Consider the following 14,913-nt stretch of genomic DNA (forward strand, 5'->3'; position numbering starts at 1 on the left):
TGCAGTGTGGCAGGAGAGGGCTCGGCACAGCACGGTGTGCCATGGCTTGGCATGGTCTGGCACGGCAGGGTGTGTTGTGGCAGGGGAGGGCCCAGCACAGCCCAGCCCGGCTTGGCAGCGCCACAGCTCAGCCCCGATGGGCACCACGCGTGTCCCCCCTGCGCCCCGTCCCGGTACCCGCAGCCGTGTCTCACTCAGACGGACACACAGACCCTCTCCCCTCCCACACGGAACTACAACTCCCAGCACCCCTTGCGGCGCCCACTCCCGCTTCCCTATTGGCCGTTTCGAGACGCCAGGCGCCTGTCTTCCGATTGGCTGCTGCTATGGCAACAGGCGGGGCGGGGGAGGGTGGGGGGGCGTGTCCCGGGGCGGCCCCTCCCGGCGCCGCGGGTTTGTTTGTGGCCGCCCGACGGCGGCGGCCGGAGCGCGGGGCCGGGAGGGGACGGAGCCGAAGCCGAAGCCGAGCCGAGCCGAGCCGAGCCGAGCCGAGCCGAGCCCAGCCGGACCCCGAGCAGAGCCCCTACGGGACGGGCATGAGGAGCGGCGGGACCCGGAGCCGTCAGCGCCCCCCGCCCGGGGCCGGTGAGCCGTGGGCGGTCCGGCGGAGCCCCCCGGTCCGCGGACCCTGAGGCTCCGGCCCCCCGGTGGTTCCCCCGCCGCCCCGTCCCGTCCCGCCCCGTCGGAGAGGGGACCTGGGCTATGCGGTGGTGGCTGCGCGCCGCCGTCCTCAGCCTGCTCGCCGGCGCTGAGGGTAAGGAAGGAGCCACCGGCCCCACCCGGGGCACCGGGAGTGGGGGGGGGACTCGAACCGGGGGCTGTGGGGGCGGTTGAGCTGCCGGTGGGGCCGCTCCAGGGAGGTGCTGAGCCCCTGGGAAGCGGGAGGCTGCGGGGGTCGCAGCGCACGTGGTGAGCCGGGGTGGGGAGGGGGCGGGATGGGATGCGGGACTCGGGGTACGGCGGCAGCATCCCGTCCCCGTCGGAGGGGGCTCATCCCTCCCCTCTTCCTCTCCTCTGCCCTCCCCCGGTCCCGGCAGGCAGCGGCCAGAGCGAATCCCGGGCCGTGGTTGGGCGCGTCGGGGAGAGCGCGGTGCTGGGCTGCGACCTCCTGGACGCCCAGCAGGAGCGACCCCCCCTCTACGTCATCGAGTGGGTCCGCTTCGGCTTCGTCCTGCCCATCTTCATCAAGTTTGGGCTCTACTCGCCGCGGGTCGACCCCGAGTACATCGGTAAGGCACGGAGAGCCCCGGGCACGGCTCTTGTAGGGGATGGGGTTGGGGGGGGGGGCTGGGATGAGGTGGGAAGGGGTCTGCTGGCTCCAGCATCCCCCCCAGCTGGAAGGGACTGGGGGCAGTGTGGAGGCTGAAGGGGGTGGCTCCGGTGTCCCGCATCCCTGTGCTCCTCAGCTGGGCCCCAGCCCGGGGCTGCTGCTGTCAGACCGCATTAATCACGCTGCCGGGGCGGTGGGGAAGTGTGGGGCTCTCCCTCCAGCCCCGGGCTCTCCATCCAGCCCCTGGGCAGCGTGAGGGGCTGGTGGGGGAGGTGGGGAAAGTCCCCAGAGCAGCACAGAGCCCCCACCTTGTGCAGCAGCCCCTGGGCTGCTCAGAGGAGGAGGCAGAGCAGGGATGTGGGTACCCAGCATCGCGAGGCAGATGCAGCCCCCAGCTCGAGCAGGATGCTCCCGAGGCAAGGAGGCTCCCAGCAGCACAACAGCAATCGCTCCCATCACCCTGGCCTCTGGCTGCTGGGGCCTCCCCCAGCACCCTGTGCTTGGGAAGGGGGACAGCTGAGCACCCACCTGCCCGTGCCTGGGCTGTGGTGTCCCAGTGCCATCCCATGGCGGGGGGGGTTCAGCTGGTGGCAGTGGGGTGCCAGAGGATGCCCAGGATGCTGCTTCGCACCGTGTGGGTTGAGCCTGGGGAAGGGATTTTGGTGAAGCTGCTAACTGGTGGTACTGGGCTGACTGGGATTTGGAGTAAAGCTGCACTGGGAAGGGCTGCAGCGTGGGAGAGGGATGTTCTCTTCACGGGGTATTTAAAGAGCTTGAGGGATCCCTGGCAGCACCAACAGGATGTCCCTCATGGATGGGGATGAGGGGAAGGGCTGGCTGGTGTTTAGGGCTGGGTCTGACCCCCAAAAACCCTGTAGCACCCACACACCAAACCCTCCCTGGGGACGGGATGGGGAGGGCTGGAGCACCAGCTCCTTCCCCGCTGCCAAAACCTTGCCTGAAGAAGTGGAGCCAGGGGGAAGCTTGAGCCAAACAACCCCCCACACACACACACACACACCCCAATTTCGGGGCACACCTCTTCCTCTCATGCCTGGGGACACCTTTTGCTCCACAGCCAGCCCCGAGCTGGCTCCGTGGGACCGGTGACAAAAAACCCTCTGGTGACAAGGCACCTGCTTTCCTGGAGGCCCCAGGCTTGGGCTCCTGTTACCTGGGGCCCCTGGGCTGCAGGAGCTCTGGTTACCCAGGAAGGGCCGGGCAGCATCCTGCCTGCCCCCCCCCCCCTCCTCAACCCCCCCCCCTCTGCTGCCAGCACAGCCCCTGGGAGGGGGCAGGGAGGGGCACTGGGAGCAGGTTGGGCTGCTGGGGGAAGGGGGCTGGAGGCTGGAATGAGGGCGAGGTGGGTGGGCAGGGGGGCTGTGGCCGTCACCATGGCAGCGGGGAGGCTTGTTTTCAATCCTCTGGGATGGGAAGGAGGATGGGGTGGGGTGTGGGGTGGGGGGGGTTGGGAAGGGATGGAGGGCAGAGCTGGGGCTGTGAGCGTGGGGTGAGGGTGAGCAGCTCAGGTGTCATCTTGGGGGGGCTGGGGACACCCCTCTGTCACTCCTGAGGGGGGGTTTGGGGCATCCTGGGGATGGGGTGGGCTGTGCCCACCTCTGTGAGAGCCCTTGGGTGGCTTGGGGGAGCAGGGCCAGCTCCCCCCACACCCACCCCATCCTCACAGCATCCTGGGCTGGGGTCCCCTTCTGTCATCCAGCCTGGAGCGGGGCTGGGGGTCCCTGCCTTGGGGACCCCATCCCCACCAAGCCCAGCAGCTGGGGCAGCCCCCCCCCCCCCTTTGTATCCCCCTGAATGCCGGTTGCCAGGCACTGGGGGATGCTGGTCTGGAGGGCAGCAGTGGGTTTTGTTATCAACAGGGTGGTGGAAGAGGAGGGGAGGGGGCTGGGGCCGGCACAGGGAGGGGGATTAGGGGGAGGCTGGGGGCGTCCCCAGGCCACTCTGATCCCTTCCAAAGGGACCTTTGTTCTGTGGGGCTGGGAGCTGGCAGCTGCAGGCAGGGATGAGGTTTCTCCCCTGCTTCCTGGGCTCCCAGGGGCTGGGAATGCTCCTTGTCCTGGGGGTTTTTCACTGTGGGGGTGTCCCCCCCCCTCCTCATCTCTGCTCCTGCCCCCCCCACACCTCATGTTCAGGGTTTAGCTGGGGTGTTGTGAGGGGTGCTGCTGGGGGCACCCACATCGTTCATCCATCCCCAGCCTCTCCAGCTGTGGGAGAAGCTGTGGGTCAGGGTTGGAGCTGGCTGGGGTGGGGGGGGAGCTGCAGGGAAAGGGTGGGGGGCACAGCTGGGAGCAGCCCTGGGTGCTGTTGGGAAAGGTTTGTGAGCTGGGTTTGCACAGGGAGCTGCTCAGATCCAGCCCCTTAAGTGCTCAGCACCCTCCCTGCCCCCAAAAACCAGCCTATCCCCCCAAACCAGCCTGTCCCAACCCAGCCTGCCCCCCAAACCAGCCAGTCCCTGCCCCCCAAAACCAGTCTGCTCCCAAACCAGCCTGTCCCGACCCAGCCTGTCCCCAAACCAGCCTGCTTCCTCCTCCTCCTCCTCCTCCCCAGGCTGGTTTGGCAGGACGCAGCCTCCCCGTAGCACCTCGTGGGGTGCACGTGTGGTGCTGAGCTGTGGAAGAACCCATGGGGAGGAGGGAAACTGGGCAAAACTGGCTTTTCCTGGAAAGATTTTAGGATGTAGCCGCTCCCCAGGAGCTCTGGGACATCCCTGGGAGCATCTGTGGCTGCGCTGGTACCCGGAGCTGAGCACAGGGGGGGTGCTGGGTGCCATCCTGGGCGATAGCATCCCCCGGTGTGGGGCAACCTTGGGGTGCTCAGTAGGGTGGGCGGGGTGTGTGGCACTCCCAGGGGTGGTGGGCCAGTGGGTGCTCTGGCTGTGCACCCATGGCCAGGGCTGAGCCAATTGCCTGCTGCACGCCTGAGCCGATTATGGCTCTGATAATAGCCCAGGGGATTAACGAGCTGCGCCCGCCGCCGCTCCGCGCCCTCAGCCTCCTCTTCACCAAAGAGGCCGTGGGACGCCTGCTCAGGGTTGGGGAGGGGGTTCCTACCACCGTGGAGACCCCCACCCCACCACAGAGCCCCTTGAGCGGTCTGTAGCCCCCATCCCTGTGAGGGGTTTGGCCTGATGGATGTCCTGTCCCCCCCCCCACCCCCCTGCCACGCTGCGGGGAGAGGGGACGGTGCGGGGGTGCCTGGGGCTTAGCAGGGCTCCTAAGGGTGAGACGGCTGGGGGGTGGGTCTGGGGGGGGGGGAAAGGGCGGCTGAGGCTGCGGGGGAAGGGTCCCTGGAAGATGAGGGGCAGGGTGGGGGGGGTTGTGGGTGGGCTGACAGCCCAAAGAGGAGGCAGGGTGGGGGGCGGTGGGACCGATGCTCGGGGCGCACATGCTGGGGCGGGGGGGGGGGGGCTGCAGGGTTGAGCCCCCCCCCACTGCGTGTTCCCTCTTCCCTGATGGTGAGGGGGGGGGTGCAAGGGGTGAATGTGGGTGTCACCAACCTCCACCACGACACAGCCACCCAGGTTTTGTCCCGTGGCTGTTCCCAGCCCCTCTCCCCCCTTGATGGCACCAGCCGAGGCGGGAGCATCCCACAGGCAGCGTGTCCATGCAGGGGGACACCAGACCCCCCCCGACCCCCCTCCCAAAGCCCCTGAGCCCGTGGTGGGGCCGTGTCAGCGTGGGAGGGTGGCCTGGGGACAGGTCTGTCCCCGAGCTGTCCCTGAGGGTGCGTCCTGGGCTCGCAGGTCGCGTGCGGGTGGAGGAAGGAGCCTCCCTGCGCATCGACCTGCTGCGTGCCGAGGACCAGGGCTGGTACGAGTGCCGGGTGCTCTTCCTGGACCGGCACAGCACCGACGCCGACTTCCGGAACGGCACCTGGATCCACCTCACCGTCAACGGTACCGCTGAGCCCGCTCCCGCTTCAGCCCGTTCCCGCTTCATCCCCGTTGATCCCGCTCCCGCTTGATCCTGCTCCCATTCCCAGTTGCTCCCGCTCACGGCTGCTCCCACTCCCAATTGATCCTGCTCCCGGTTGCTCCCATTCCCAGTTGCTCCCATTCCCAGTTGATCCCACTCCCACTTGATCCTGCTCCCAGTTGCTCCCATTCCCAGTTGTTCCTGGTTGATCCCACTCCCGGTTGCTCCCATTCCCAGTTGATCCCACTCCCACTTGATCCCGTTCCCAGTTGCTCCCACTCCTGGTTGCTCCTGCTCCCAGTTGCTCCCATTCCCAGTTGTTCCTGGTTGATCCTGCTCCCGGTTGCTCCCATTCCCAGTTGATCCCGCTCCTGCTTGATCCCGTTCCCAGTTGCTCCCACTCCCGGTTGCTCCTGCTCCCAGTTGCTCCCATTCCCAGCTGTTCCTGGTTGCTCCTATTCCCAGTTGATCCCAGTTGCTCCCATTCCCAGTTGATCCCACTCCTGGTTGCTCCCATTCCCAGTTGATGCCGCTCCCGCTTGATCCTGTTCCCAGTTGCTTCCACTCCCGGTTGCTCCTGCTCCCAGTTGCTCCCATTCCCAGTTGCTCCCATTCCCAGTTGCTCCCAGTTGCTCCTATTCCCAGTTGATCCCACTCCCAGTTGATCCCACTCCCGGTTGCTCCCATTCCCAGTTGATCCCACTCCCAGTTGATCCCACTCCCGGTTGCTCCCATTCCCAGTTGCTCCCACTCCCAGTTGATCCCACTCCCGGTTGCTCCCACTCCCAGTTGATCCTGCTCCTGGTTGCTTCCAATCCCAGTTGCTCCCATTCCCAGTTGTTCCCGGTTGCTCCCACTCCCGGTTGCTCCCACTCCCAGTTGATCCTGCTCCTGGTTGATCCCACTCCCAGTTGATCCTATTCCCAGTTGCTCCCGGTTGCTCCCGCTCCTGGTTGCTCCCATTCCCAGTTGCTCCCATTCCCAGTTGCTCCCACTCCCAGTTGCTCCCAGTCCCATTGATGCTCTGCCCAGCACCGGCCTCTCAGAGCCGCGACCGGTTCCACTGCTCTCCCAAGTCCTCTTGAGCCAGAACCACGGGTGAGGCTCCAGCCTCCTCCTCCTTTCCAGCACCCCCCACCTTCCTGGAGACCCCCCCAGCCTTCGTGGAGGTGCAGGACCAGGCCAGGCTCAGCCTCACCTGCAGGGCTGTGGGCAACCCCCAGCCCATTGTCACCTGGAAGAGGAGTGACCTGGCTGTCCAGAGCGGGGACACGGTGCAGGTGAGGACGGTGACAACCCCCCCTCCCCTTCCCCATGTGCCCAACCACCTCAGTGTGTGTGTGTGGGGGGGGGGGGGGTCTCATGGGCTTGTCCCCTCCATCCCTGAGCGTGCCCCTGCCCCTGGGTGGCTGTGCCACGCGTGTGGTGCTGTCACAGGTGAGGAACGGGACGCTGAGCATCGCCGCCGTGGAGCGCGCCAGCGCGGGCACCTACACCTGCCATGCCTCCAGCAAGGAGGGCAGCGTCACCCACACCACCCGTGTGCTGGTGCAGGGTGAGAGCCCCCTGTCCCTACCACGGGGCACAGGGGGAGAAACCACATCCCCAAGGGCTTGGTTTTTTGGGGGGGGGGGGGGGTGACATGGTCCCCCTGTCCCTGGCTCTTCTCATCCTCCCTATCCCGCGCTGCAGGGCCGCCCGTCATCGTGGTGCCACCCCAGAATGTCACTGTCAACGTCTCCCAAGATGCCTTTCTGGCGTGCCAGGCTGAGGCGTACCCGGGGAACCTCACCTACACCTGGCTCCAGGGCAGCACCAACGTCTTCCACCTCAGGTATGGGGGACACCAACACGGCCCCCCGGGCTGCCACCGGCGTCACCGATGGGCTGGCTGGTCCTTGATGGGGTGTGGGGGGGGTTTGCTTGTCTTGGGGCAGCAGGGGTGGTCCTGGGTGCCCCGCTCAGCACTGCTGTCCCCTCCCCTCCCCACCCCTTCCCCTGGCAGCCGGCTCCAGGCTCGGGTCCGTGTCCTGGTGGACGGGAGCCTCTTGCTGCAGCGAACGACCCCGGATGACGCTGGGAAATACACCTGTATCCCCAGCAACGGGCTGTGGGAGCCGCCTTCAGCCTCCGCCTTCCTCACCGTGCTGTGTAAGAGCTCTGCAGCCCCAGTGACACCCCAGGGAGGGGTCCCCATGGACCCCTTCAGCTACCCTAGTGTGTGTCCCCTCCCCACCACCCCCACCACCCAGCCTGGGCCCTGGCAGCCTGTTTGCCCTCACAGACCCAGCACAGGTGACCACCATGCTCCCAGAGACCCACCTGCCCAAGGGGATGCAGGGTGTGATCCGCTGCCCCTCCAGAGCCAACCCCCCCTTGCTCTCCGTCAGCTGGACGCGGGACGGGCGCCTGTTGGAGCTGGATAAGGTACAGCCGCTTACAGACACCCCCCCCCCTTTCCCACCCCCTGAGCCCCTCATCCTCACCCCACAACCCCCCTGTCCCAGCTCCCTGGCTGGTCCATGAGACCGGACGGCTCCATCGTCATCGCCACGGGGAACGACGACGCGCTGGGGGTGTACAGGTGTACCCCCTACAACAGCTACGGCACCGCCGGCGAGTCCCGGCCCACGCGGGTCCTGCTCAAGGTGGGAGGATGGGCAAGGGGGGTCCACAGCCCCCCGTGGATCCCACCATCCCGCTGGCTTGCCCTGCCGCCCATCAGCATCCCTCCCACACCCTGCTCCCCTCTCTTCCAGGACCCCCCAGCCTTCACCGTGCGCCCCAAGGAGGAATACTTCCAAGAGGTGGGCAGGGAGCTGGTGGTCCCCTGCTCAGCCCAGGGGGATCCCCCTCCAGCTGTCAGCTGGGTGAAGGTAGGATGAAGGCTGCTCTGGGGTATCACTCCCAGGCTGTGCCCGTGTCCCCATACAGGCTGTGGGGTCACATCTCTCACAGGGGGCTCTTGGGGCACCTCACTTGTGTTGTGCACCCCAAATCCAGCCCCCCAGTCCTGCCCCTCAGGTCCCAAATCAGCCTGGGGTGGGGAAGGACGTGGAGTCCCCTCGCTGCTGGGTGTTGTGGTGGGTGGGTGGGCTGGGTGGTCGCCCACCGTGGTGGTGTCCCTGCAGGTTGGCAGCACAGGGAAGAGCGGTGCCCAGGTGGATGGCAACGGGAGCCTCGTCTTCCGCCCGCTCGTCAAGGAGCAGCACGGGCTCTGGGAGTGCAGGGCCACCAACCAGGTGGCCAGTGTCACCACAGCCACCACTGTCCACGTGCTGGGTGAGTGCCTGGTGGGCTGGCATCGTGCTGGGGTGGGGTGGAAGGGGTGGGAAGACCCCCTGCCCCCTGGTGTGATGAGGCTTCTCCCTGCTCCCTCCCCAGGTACCAGTCCTCACGCTGTCACCAACGTCTCCGTGGCCCCGCTCCTGCTGGCAGCCAACATCTCCTGGGAGCCAGGGTTTGATGGTGGATACTTCCAGAGGTTCAGTGTCTGGTACACACCCCTGTGAGTCCCTGTGGGGTGCAGGATCCGGTGGGGGGGGGTGTGTGTCCCTGCAGCCCCCAGCTCTGGCCTCACAGGTTCCTCCCCCATCTCCCCTTAGGGTGAAGCATCCTCCCCGTGCCCACCACGACTGGGTGTCGCTCTCGGTGCCGGTGGGGTCCCAGCACCTCTTGGTGGAGAACCTGCAGCCAGACACCAGTTACCAGTTCAGTGTCCTGGCCCAGAACAAGCTGGGCAGTGGCCCCTTCAGCCAGATCGTCACCTCCGTGCCCAGGGGTAAGAGAGAGGAACCTCCCAGTCCCTTTCCCTTTTCCCTTTTCCCTTTTCCCTTTTCCCATTTCCCTTTTCCCCTTTCCCTTTTCCCTTTCCCTTTTCCCTTTCCCTTTTCCCTTTTCCCTTTTCCCTTTTCCCTTTCCCTTTCCCTTTCCCTTTCCCTTTCCTTTTCCCTTTCCTTTTCCCTTTTCCCTTTTCCCTTTTCCCTTTTCCCTTTTCCCTTTTCCCTTTTCCCTTTTCCCTTTTCCCTTTTCCCTTTTCCCTTTTCCCTTTTCCCTTTTCCCTTTTCCCTTTTCCCTTTTCCCTTTTCCCTTTTCCCTTTTCCCTTTTCCCTTCCCTTTCCCTCTCCCTTCCCTCTCCCTTCCCTCCCCTCTCCCTTCCCTCTCCAGCACACAGGAGCCTCCTCCTGCCCCCCTCTTCTCCCTCCACATCACCTCCCCCACCAGCATCCCCTCTCTCCTCAGGCTTCCCAGTGACCACAGTGCCTCCGGAGCCCCCGGCCATGACCATAAGGGTCTTCTTGTCCCCGCCGCAGGCTCTGACCGCCAACCAGACGGCGCGCGGGGTGCTGCTGCGGTGGGAGCCGCCTGCCCAGCTCTCGGTGGCCCTGAGCGGCTACGGGCTGGAGCTGCGGCAGGACAAGGGTGGTTGGGAGGTGCTGGACCGCTCCATCCCCAGCACGAAGACCCAGGTCCTGGTGCCAGGACTCATCAAGGTGGGAATCTCAGCAGGAGAAGCTCTGGAGCTCGTGGTGGGGACACACACACGCGTGACCCGCGTCGCTGCTCCTTCCCTGGAGGTGGGGGGGTATCTGGTGGTACCAGCCCCCCCATGGCTGCTGTGGTTGACCCCCCACCCCCCCCACCCTCCTCTGCTCCCCAGGACGCCTTCTATGAATTCCGACTGGTGGCCTTTGCTGGCAGCTACATCAGCGACCCCAGCAACACGGTGAACGTCTCCACCGCCGGTGAGCTCCGGGGTGCCCCCCGCCCGCTGCCCCCTCCCCACAGGCACACACCAGGGGTGTAAAACATCCAGCGTGGTCTAGGACCCTCCCAAACAGACCCTCCCAAACAGACCCTCCCAAACAGACCCTCCCAAACCAGCCCCCACATCACACCTCACCCCCCCCCCACCCAAGTCTCCCACCAGTGGGACCCCCCAATTCCAACGCCATGCGAGCGCCCAGCTCCACGTGTGCATCTGGTACAGCCAGGGAGTGGGAGAGCTCTGCATGGAGCATCCCTGCTCGTGGTACCCAGACCCTACCAAACCGACCCTCCCAAACAGACCCTCCCAAACCAGCCCCCACATCACACCTCACCCCCCACCCACCCCAAGTCTCCCACCAGTGGGACCCCCAGTTCCAACGCCGTGCGAGCGCCCAGCTCCACGTGTGCATCTGGCACGACCAGGGAGTGGGAGAGCTCTGCATGGAGCATCCCTGCTCGTGGTACCCAGACCTTCCCAAACAGACCCTCCCAAACCGACCCTCCCAAACAGACCCTCCCAAACCAGCCCCCACATCACACCTCACCCCCCACCCCAGTCTCCCACCAGTGGGACCCCCAATTCCAACGCCATGCGAGCACCCAGCTCCACGTGTGGATCTGGCACAGCCAGGGAGTGGGAGAGCTCTGCATGGAGCATCCCTGCTCGTGGTACCCAGACCCTCCCAAACCAGCCCCCACACCACACCTCACCCCCCACCCCGAGTCTCCCACCAGTGGGACCCCCAATTCCAACGCCGTGCGAGCGCCCAGCTCCACGTGTGCATCTGGCACGGCCAGGGAGTGGGAGAGCTCTGCATGGAGCATCCCTGCTCGTGGTACCCAGCTCTACCCCAAGGCAGAGCAGCCCCCAGCACCAACACAGAGCAGCCCCCAGCACCCAGAGAGCCGAGGCTGGGGATGCCAGCGCGGTGAGGGAGGCGGCACCCGCCGTGCCGGCGCTGCGCCGTGCCTCCCCCAGCCCCTGACCTCTCCCATCTGGTGTACCAGGCATGGAGGTGTACCCGTCCCGCACCCAGCTGCCCGAGCTCCTGCCACAGCCCGTGCTGGCTGGGGTCATCGGGGGCATCTGCTTCCTCAGCGTGGCCGTCATCTTCAGCACCATGGCCGCCTGCATCATGAACCGCCGGCGCGCCGCACGCATCCAGAAGCGAAGGCAAGGTAGGAGCTGCTCTGCCTGGGGGCAGCCACCCAGATCCCCGGGGCTGCCAGAGAGCTCAGAGCATCCTGTGCTGGGGGACAGACCCTTGGGGACCAGGGGACAGGCCAGCCTGGGGGCTGGGGGAGGGTGGTACAAGAAAGGGCTGAGTGGGTGCCGCTGCCTCCTCATCGTCACTCTTGAGTTGCTTGCTGTGTGATCCCCTTGTGTTCTCATGACCTTCCAGATCCACCACTCGTCTTCTCCCCCAGCAAGAAGCTTCCACCTCCACAGTAAGTCACGCCATGCCATGTCCATCTGTCCAGCACACCCCCCCCCCCCTCCCCTCCACGCTGCTCCCTCCATCTCGCTGTGCTCCCCATCGCTCACTCGCTGCTGCCTGGGGGGGCTCAGCCACTCCCCCCCCTCCCCACCCCATTCACCAGCACAGTTGGCTGAGGGCTGGCTGCAGAGGGGGTCTGAGGAGTGGGGTGCCAGGTTTGGGGTGTCCAGGGGGGGTACAGCTTCCTGGGGGGAGCGTTGGATGAGAGGAGGAGGAAGCACAGGAGGAAGGTGGCAGGTTTGGGGTGTCCAGGGGGGATACAGCTCCCTGAGGGGAGCGTTGGATGAGAGGAGGAGGAGGAGGAAGCACAGGAGGAGGATGCCAGGTTTGGGGTGTCCAGGGTGGGTACAGCTCCCTAGGGTGGGTACAGCTCCCTGGGGGGAGCGTTGGATGACAGGAGGAGGAGGAGGAAGCACAGGAGGAAGGTGCCAGGCTTGGGGTGTCCGGGGGGGTACAGCTCCCTCACGGGAGCATTGGATGAGAGGAGGAGGAGGAGGAGGAAACACAGGAGGAGGGTGCCAGGCTTGGGATGTCCAGGGTGGGTACAGCTCCCTAGGGTAGGTACAGCTCCCTAGGGGGAGTGTTGGATGACAGGAGGAGGAGGAGGAGGAGGAGGAAGCACAGGAGGAGGGTGCCAGGCTTGGGGTGTCCAGGGGGGGTACAGCTTCCTAGGGGGGGTACAGCTCCCTGGGGGGAGCGTTGGATGACAGGAGGAGGAGGAAGCACAGGAGGAGGGTGCCAGGCTTGGGGTGTCCAGGGTAGGAACAGCTCCCTGGGGGGACCGTTGGGTGACAGGAGGAGGAGGAGGAAGCACAGGAGGAGGGTGCCAGGCTTGGGGTGTCCAGGGTGGGGGTATAGCTCCCTGGGGGGACTGTTGGATGACAGGAGGAGGAGGAGGAAGCACAGGAGGAGGATGCCAGGTTTGGGGTGGCCAGGGTGGGAACAGCTCCCTGGAGGGAGCGTTGGATGACAGGAGGAGGAGGAGGAAGCACAGGAGGAGGGTGCCAGGCTTAGGGTGTCCAGGGTAGGTACAGCTCCCTGGGGGGGAGCGCTGGATGACAGGAGGAGGAGGAGGAAGCCCAGGAGCGGGCTAGCTGAGGACGTGGTACCCAGAACAAGCTCTCCCAGCCCGGAGGAGCATCCAGACGAGCCCGGAGCTGGGCTGGGGGGGTTGCTGCAGCTGCTCCCTTCTCCTCTTCCAGCCATTCTGGTGGCTCTGGCAGCCCCTCCAGCACGCTGAAGCTGAAGCTGCAGCCCTCTCCCTGCCGGAGCCTGCGCCGGACGCTGCTGTGGGGTGAGAAGGCCGGTACCAGCCTGGGGCTGAGCATCGCCGGGGCCGGCTCGCGCTACGCGCTCTACGAGAGCCACGTCGGGGAGCACGTGCCCCTGGAGCGCATCTGCCGCGGCCCCGACGGCCGCTTCGTGGTGGAGACGGACACACGGACACAGGAGAGCGGCTTCGGGGTGCTGCCCTACGCCCAAACCCCCCGGCAGGACCCTCCGGCGCCGCAGCCTGAGCCGCTGCCCGCCAAGGAGGAGGAGGAAGAGGAGGAGGAAGAACAACCCATCTGGCGCAAGGGGGTCTTGCTACGCCCCAGACCCACAGGCCAGACCCCCGGGGGACCCCCCGCTTACCGCCACGGCCGCTACTTTGGCTACGGCAGCAGCAGCCCCGTGGAGGACCAGGCCACGGCCTTGTGCATCCTCAACATCAGCCCCGTGGCCTCGGCCGCCACTCTGCCTTACAGCACCATGGAGCAGCCCCGCGCCAGCCCCGGCTCCCTGGCACCCAGCCCCGGCACCGCCAGCGCCCTGTGGGACTCGTTACCCCTCCCGGGCTCCCCGCGTTTACCCCTCGACCCTCCGGCATCCCCCAGCTTCAGCTTGGGGTGCAGCCACCCCGCCGCCGGCCCCCCGGCCCCGAGCGGGATCCTCCAGTACCTGAGCCTGCCCTTCTTCAAGGAGATGAGTGTGGATGGCGACTGGCCCCCCCTGGATGAGCCGCCGGACCCCCAGCCAGCCAGCAGCCACCCCCAGCCCCACCACCCTTCGCCCCCCTGCCCCAGGGGGGCTGGGGGCTCCCCGCAGCCCGCCCGGCGGGCGCTGTGCCCGGACTGCATTGACACAAGTGCCAACACCACCAACCCCCCAGCTGCTGCTCTCCTCAAGCCCCCCGGGTTGCCCCTGGGTCCGGCCAAGGCTGCGCTGCCCGGCACTGCCGCCTGGCCCCGCTCCCCCAGCCCGCAGCCCCCCACCCACGCAGCTCCCAGCGGTGGCAGAAGGACTGAGGCCGTGGCCCCAGCCGGCACCGCGGAGCCCGGCTGGGCACCGGCCCGGCGGCTGGATCCTGCTGCCCTGGAGAAGGTGCCAAGGGGCAGTTTGACCAGCCAGAGCAGCGGCCGGGGCAGCGCATCCTTCCTCCGGCCCCCATCACTGGCACCAGCCTTGGGGGGCAACTGCCTGGGCCCCCCACTTGGGGATGGGGGCAGCTGGCACAGCGGAGGCTCGGCGCTGGAGGAGGGCAGGGCAAGGATGGAGCTGGGTGGCACTGGGAAGAGGTGAGCTGGGGTGGGATGGGGTATGGCTTGGGGACGGGGGGGGGGTCATGGCACAGACAACCCCCCCCTCCTTTTGGCTTCTTGGGTCCCCAACCTCATGGGCTGTCCCCATCCTATGGGGTCCCCCCATCCCTGCCCTTGGAGCCAGCTCCAGCATCCCCATCACCCCCCACGCCGACATCCCCATCACTCCCCACCCCAGTCCCCGTCCCCCCCTGCCCCTCCCCAGCTCCAGGGGTGGGCAGCACCCTGACACCCCCCCACCCCCCCACCCCCAGGAGGAACACCTCGGTGGATGAGAACTACGAGTGGGACGCAGACTTTGCCCTGGAGTCTGACATCCTCGAGGCGCTGCAGCTCTACCGCAGCGGGGACCCAGCCCGGCCCGTCTCCACCATCGCCCTACGCGACCTGGAGAGGCAAAGTGAGTACAGACCCCCCCTCAACACCCCTTCCCACCCCCCCCCAGGGGCCAGGCGATGGGGAAAGGGGGGTGCAGGGGCTCCCCAACACCCCCATCCCCAGGGCCAGACGCTGCCTGTCTCCCCCCCGCAGAGCCCGGCAGCGCTTCGTCCCCGGTGAGCTCGGTGTCGGCGGAGGCGTTGGCGGTGGTGGGTGGTCGTGGGGAGCGTGGTACGGGGTCCCCCCACCACCCCCCGGCTGCCCGGCGCCCCAAGGAGGTGACCCAGCGGCGGCGGCAGCGCCTGGGCCCCCGCGGGTGCTGCGCCGAGCGCTTCGAGCTGGCAACGCTGCTCTAGGGGCTGCGTGACCCCCCGAGCCCCCAGACCCCCCCCCAGGCCCCCCTGGTTTGGGGGGTGCAATAAAGAGGTGTGAGAGCTGAGCTGAGACTGTGTGGCGGGGGGATGGGATTCCACGCCGCC

The 14,913-nt window shown here is 66.9% G+C and overlaps 1 protein-coding gene across 1 annotated transcript; it reads left to right on the top strand.

The window, feature by feature from the left end:
• Positions 1-702: 702 nt before the first annotated feature.
• IGSF9 (immunoglobulin superfamily member 9) lies at positions 703-14,872 on the top strand (the record flags this gene model as incomplete). The annotated part of the gene is made up of 20 exons (XM_084276676.1): positions 703-754; positions 1,038-1,229; positions 5,034-5,186; positions 6,334-6,485; positions 6,643-6,760; positions 6,898-7,039; positions 7,211-7,356; positions 7,490-7,632; positions 7,713-7,853; positions 7,965-8,081; positions 8,337-8,487; positions 8,590-8,713; positions 8,811-8,986; positions 9,448-9,698; positions 9,866-9,950; positions 10,984-11,154; positions 11,379-11,424; positions 12,677-14,032; positions 14,311-14,456; positions 14,588-14,872. 20 exons carry the CDS (start codon positions 703-705, stop codon positions 14,788-14,790), a joined length of 4,065 nt encoding a protein of 1,354 aa, XP_084132802.1. The 3' UTR covers positions 14,791-14,872.
• Between the last annotated feature and the right edge of the window lie 41 nt (positions 14,873-14,913).

The sequence above is a fragment of the Gallinula chloropus genome (genome assembly GCF_964237585.1).
Source record: "Gallinula chloropus genome assembly, chromosome: 29".
NCBI lineage: Eukaryota > Metazoa > Chordata > Aves > Gruiformes > Rallidae > Gallinula > Gallinula chloropus.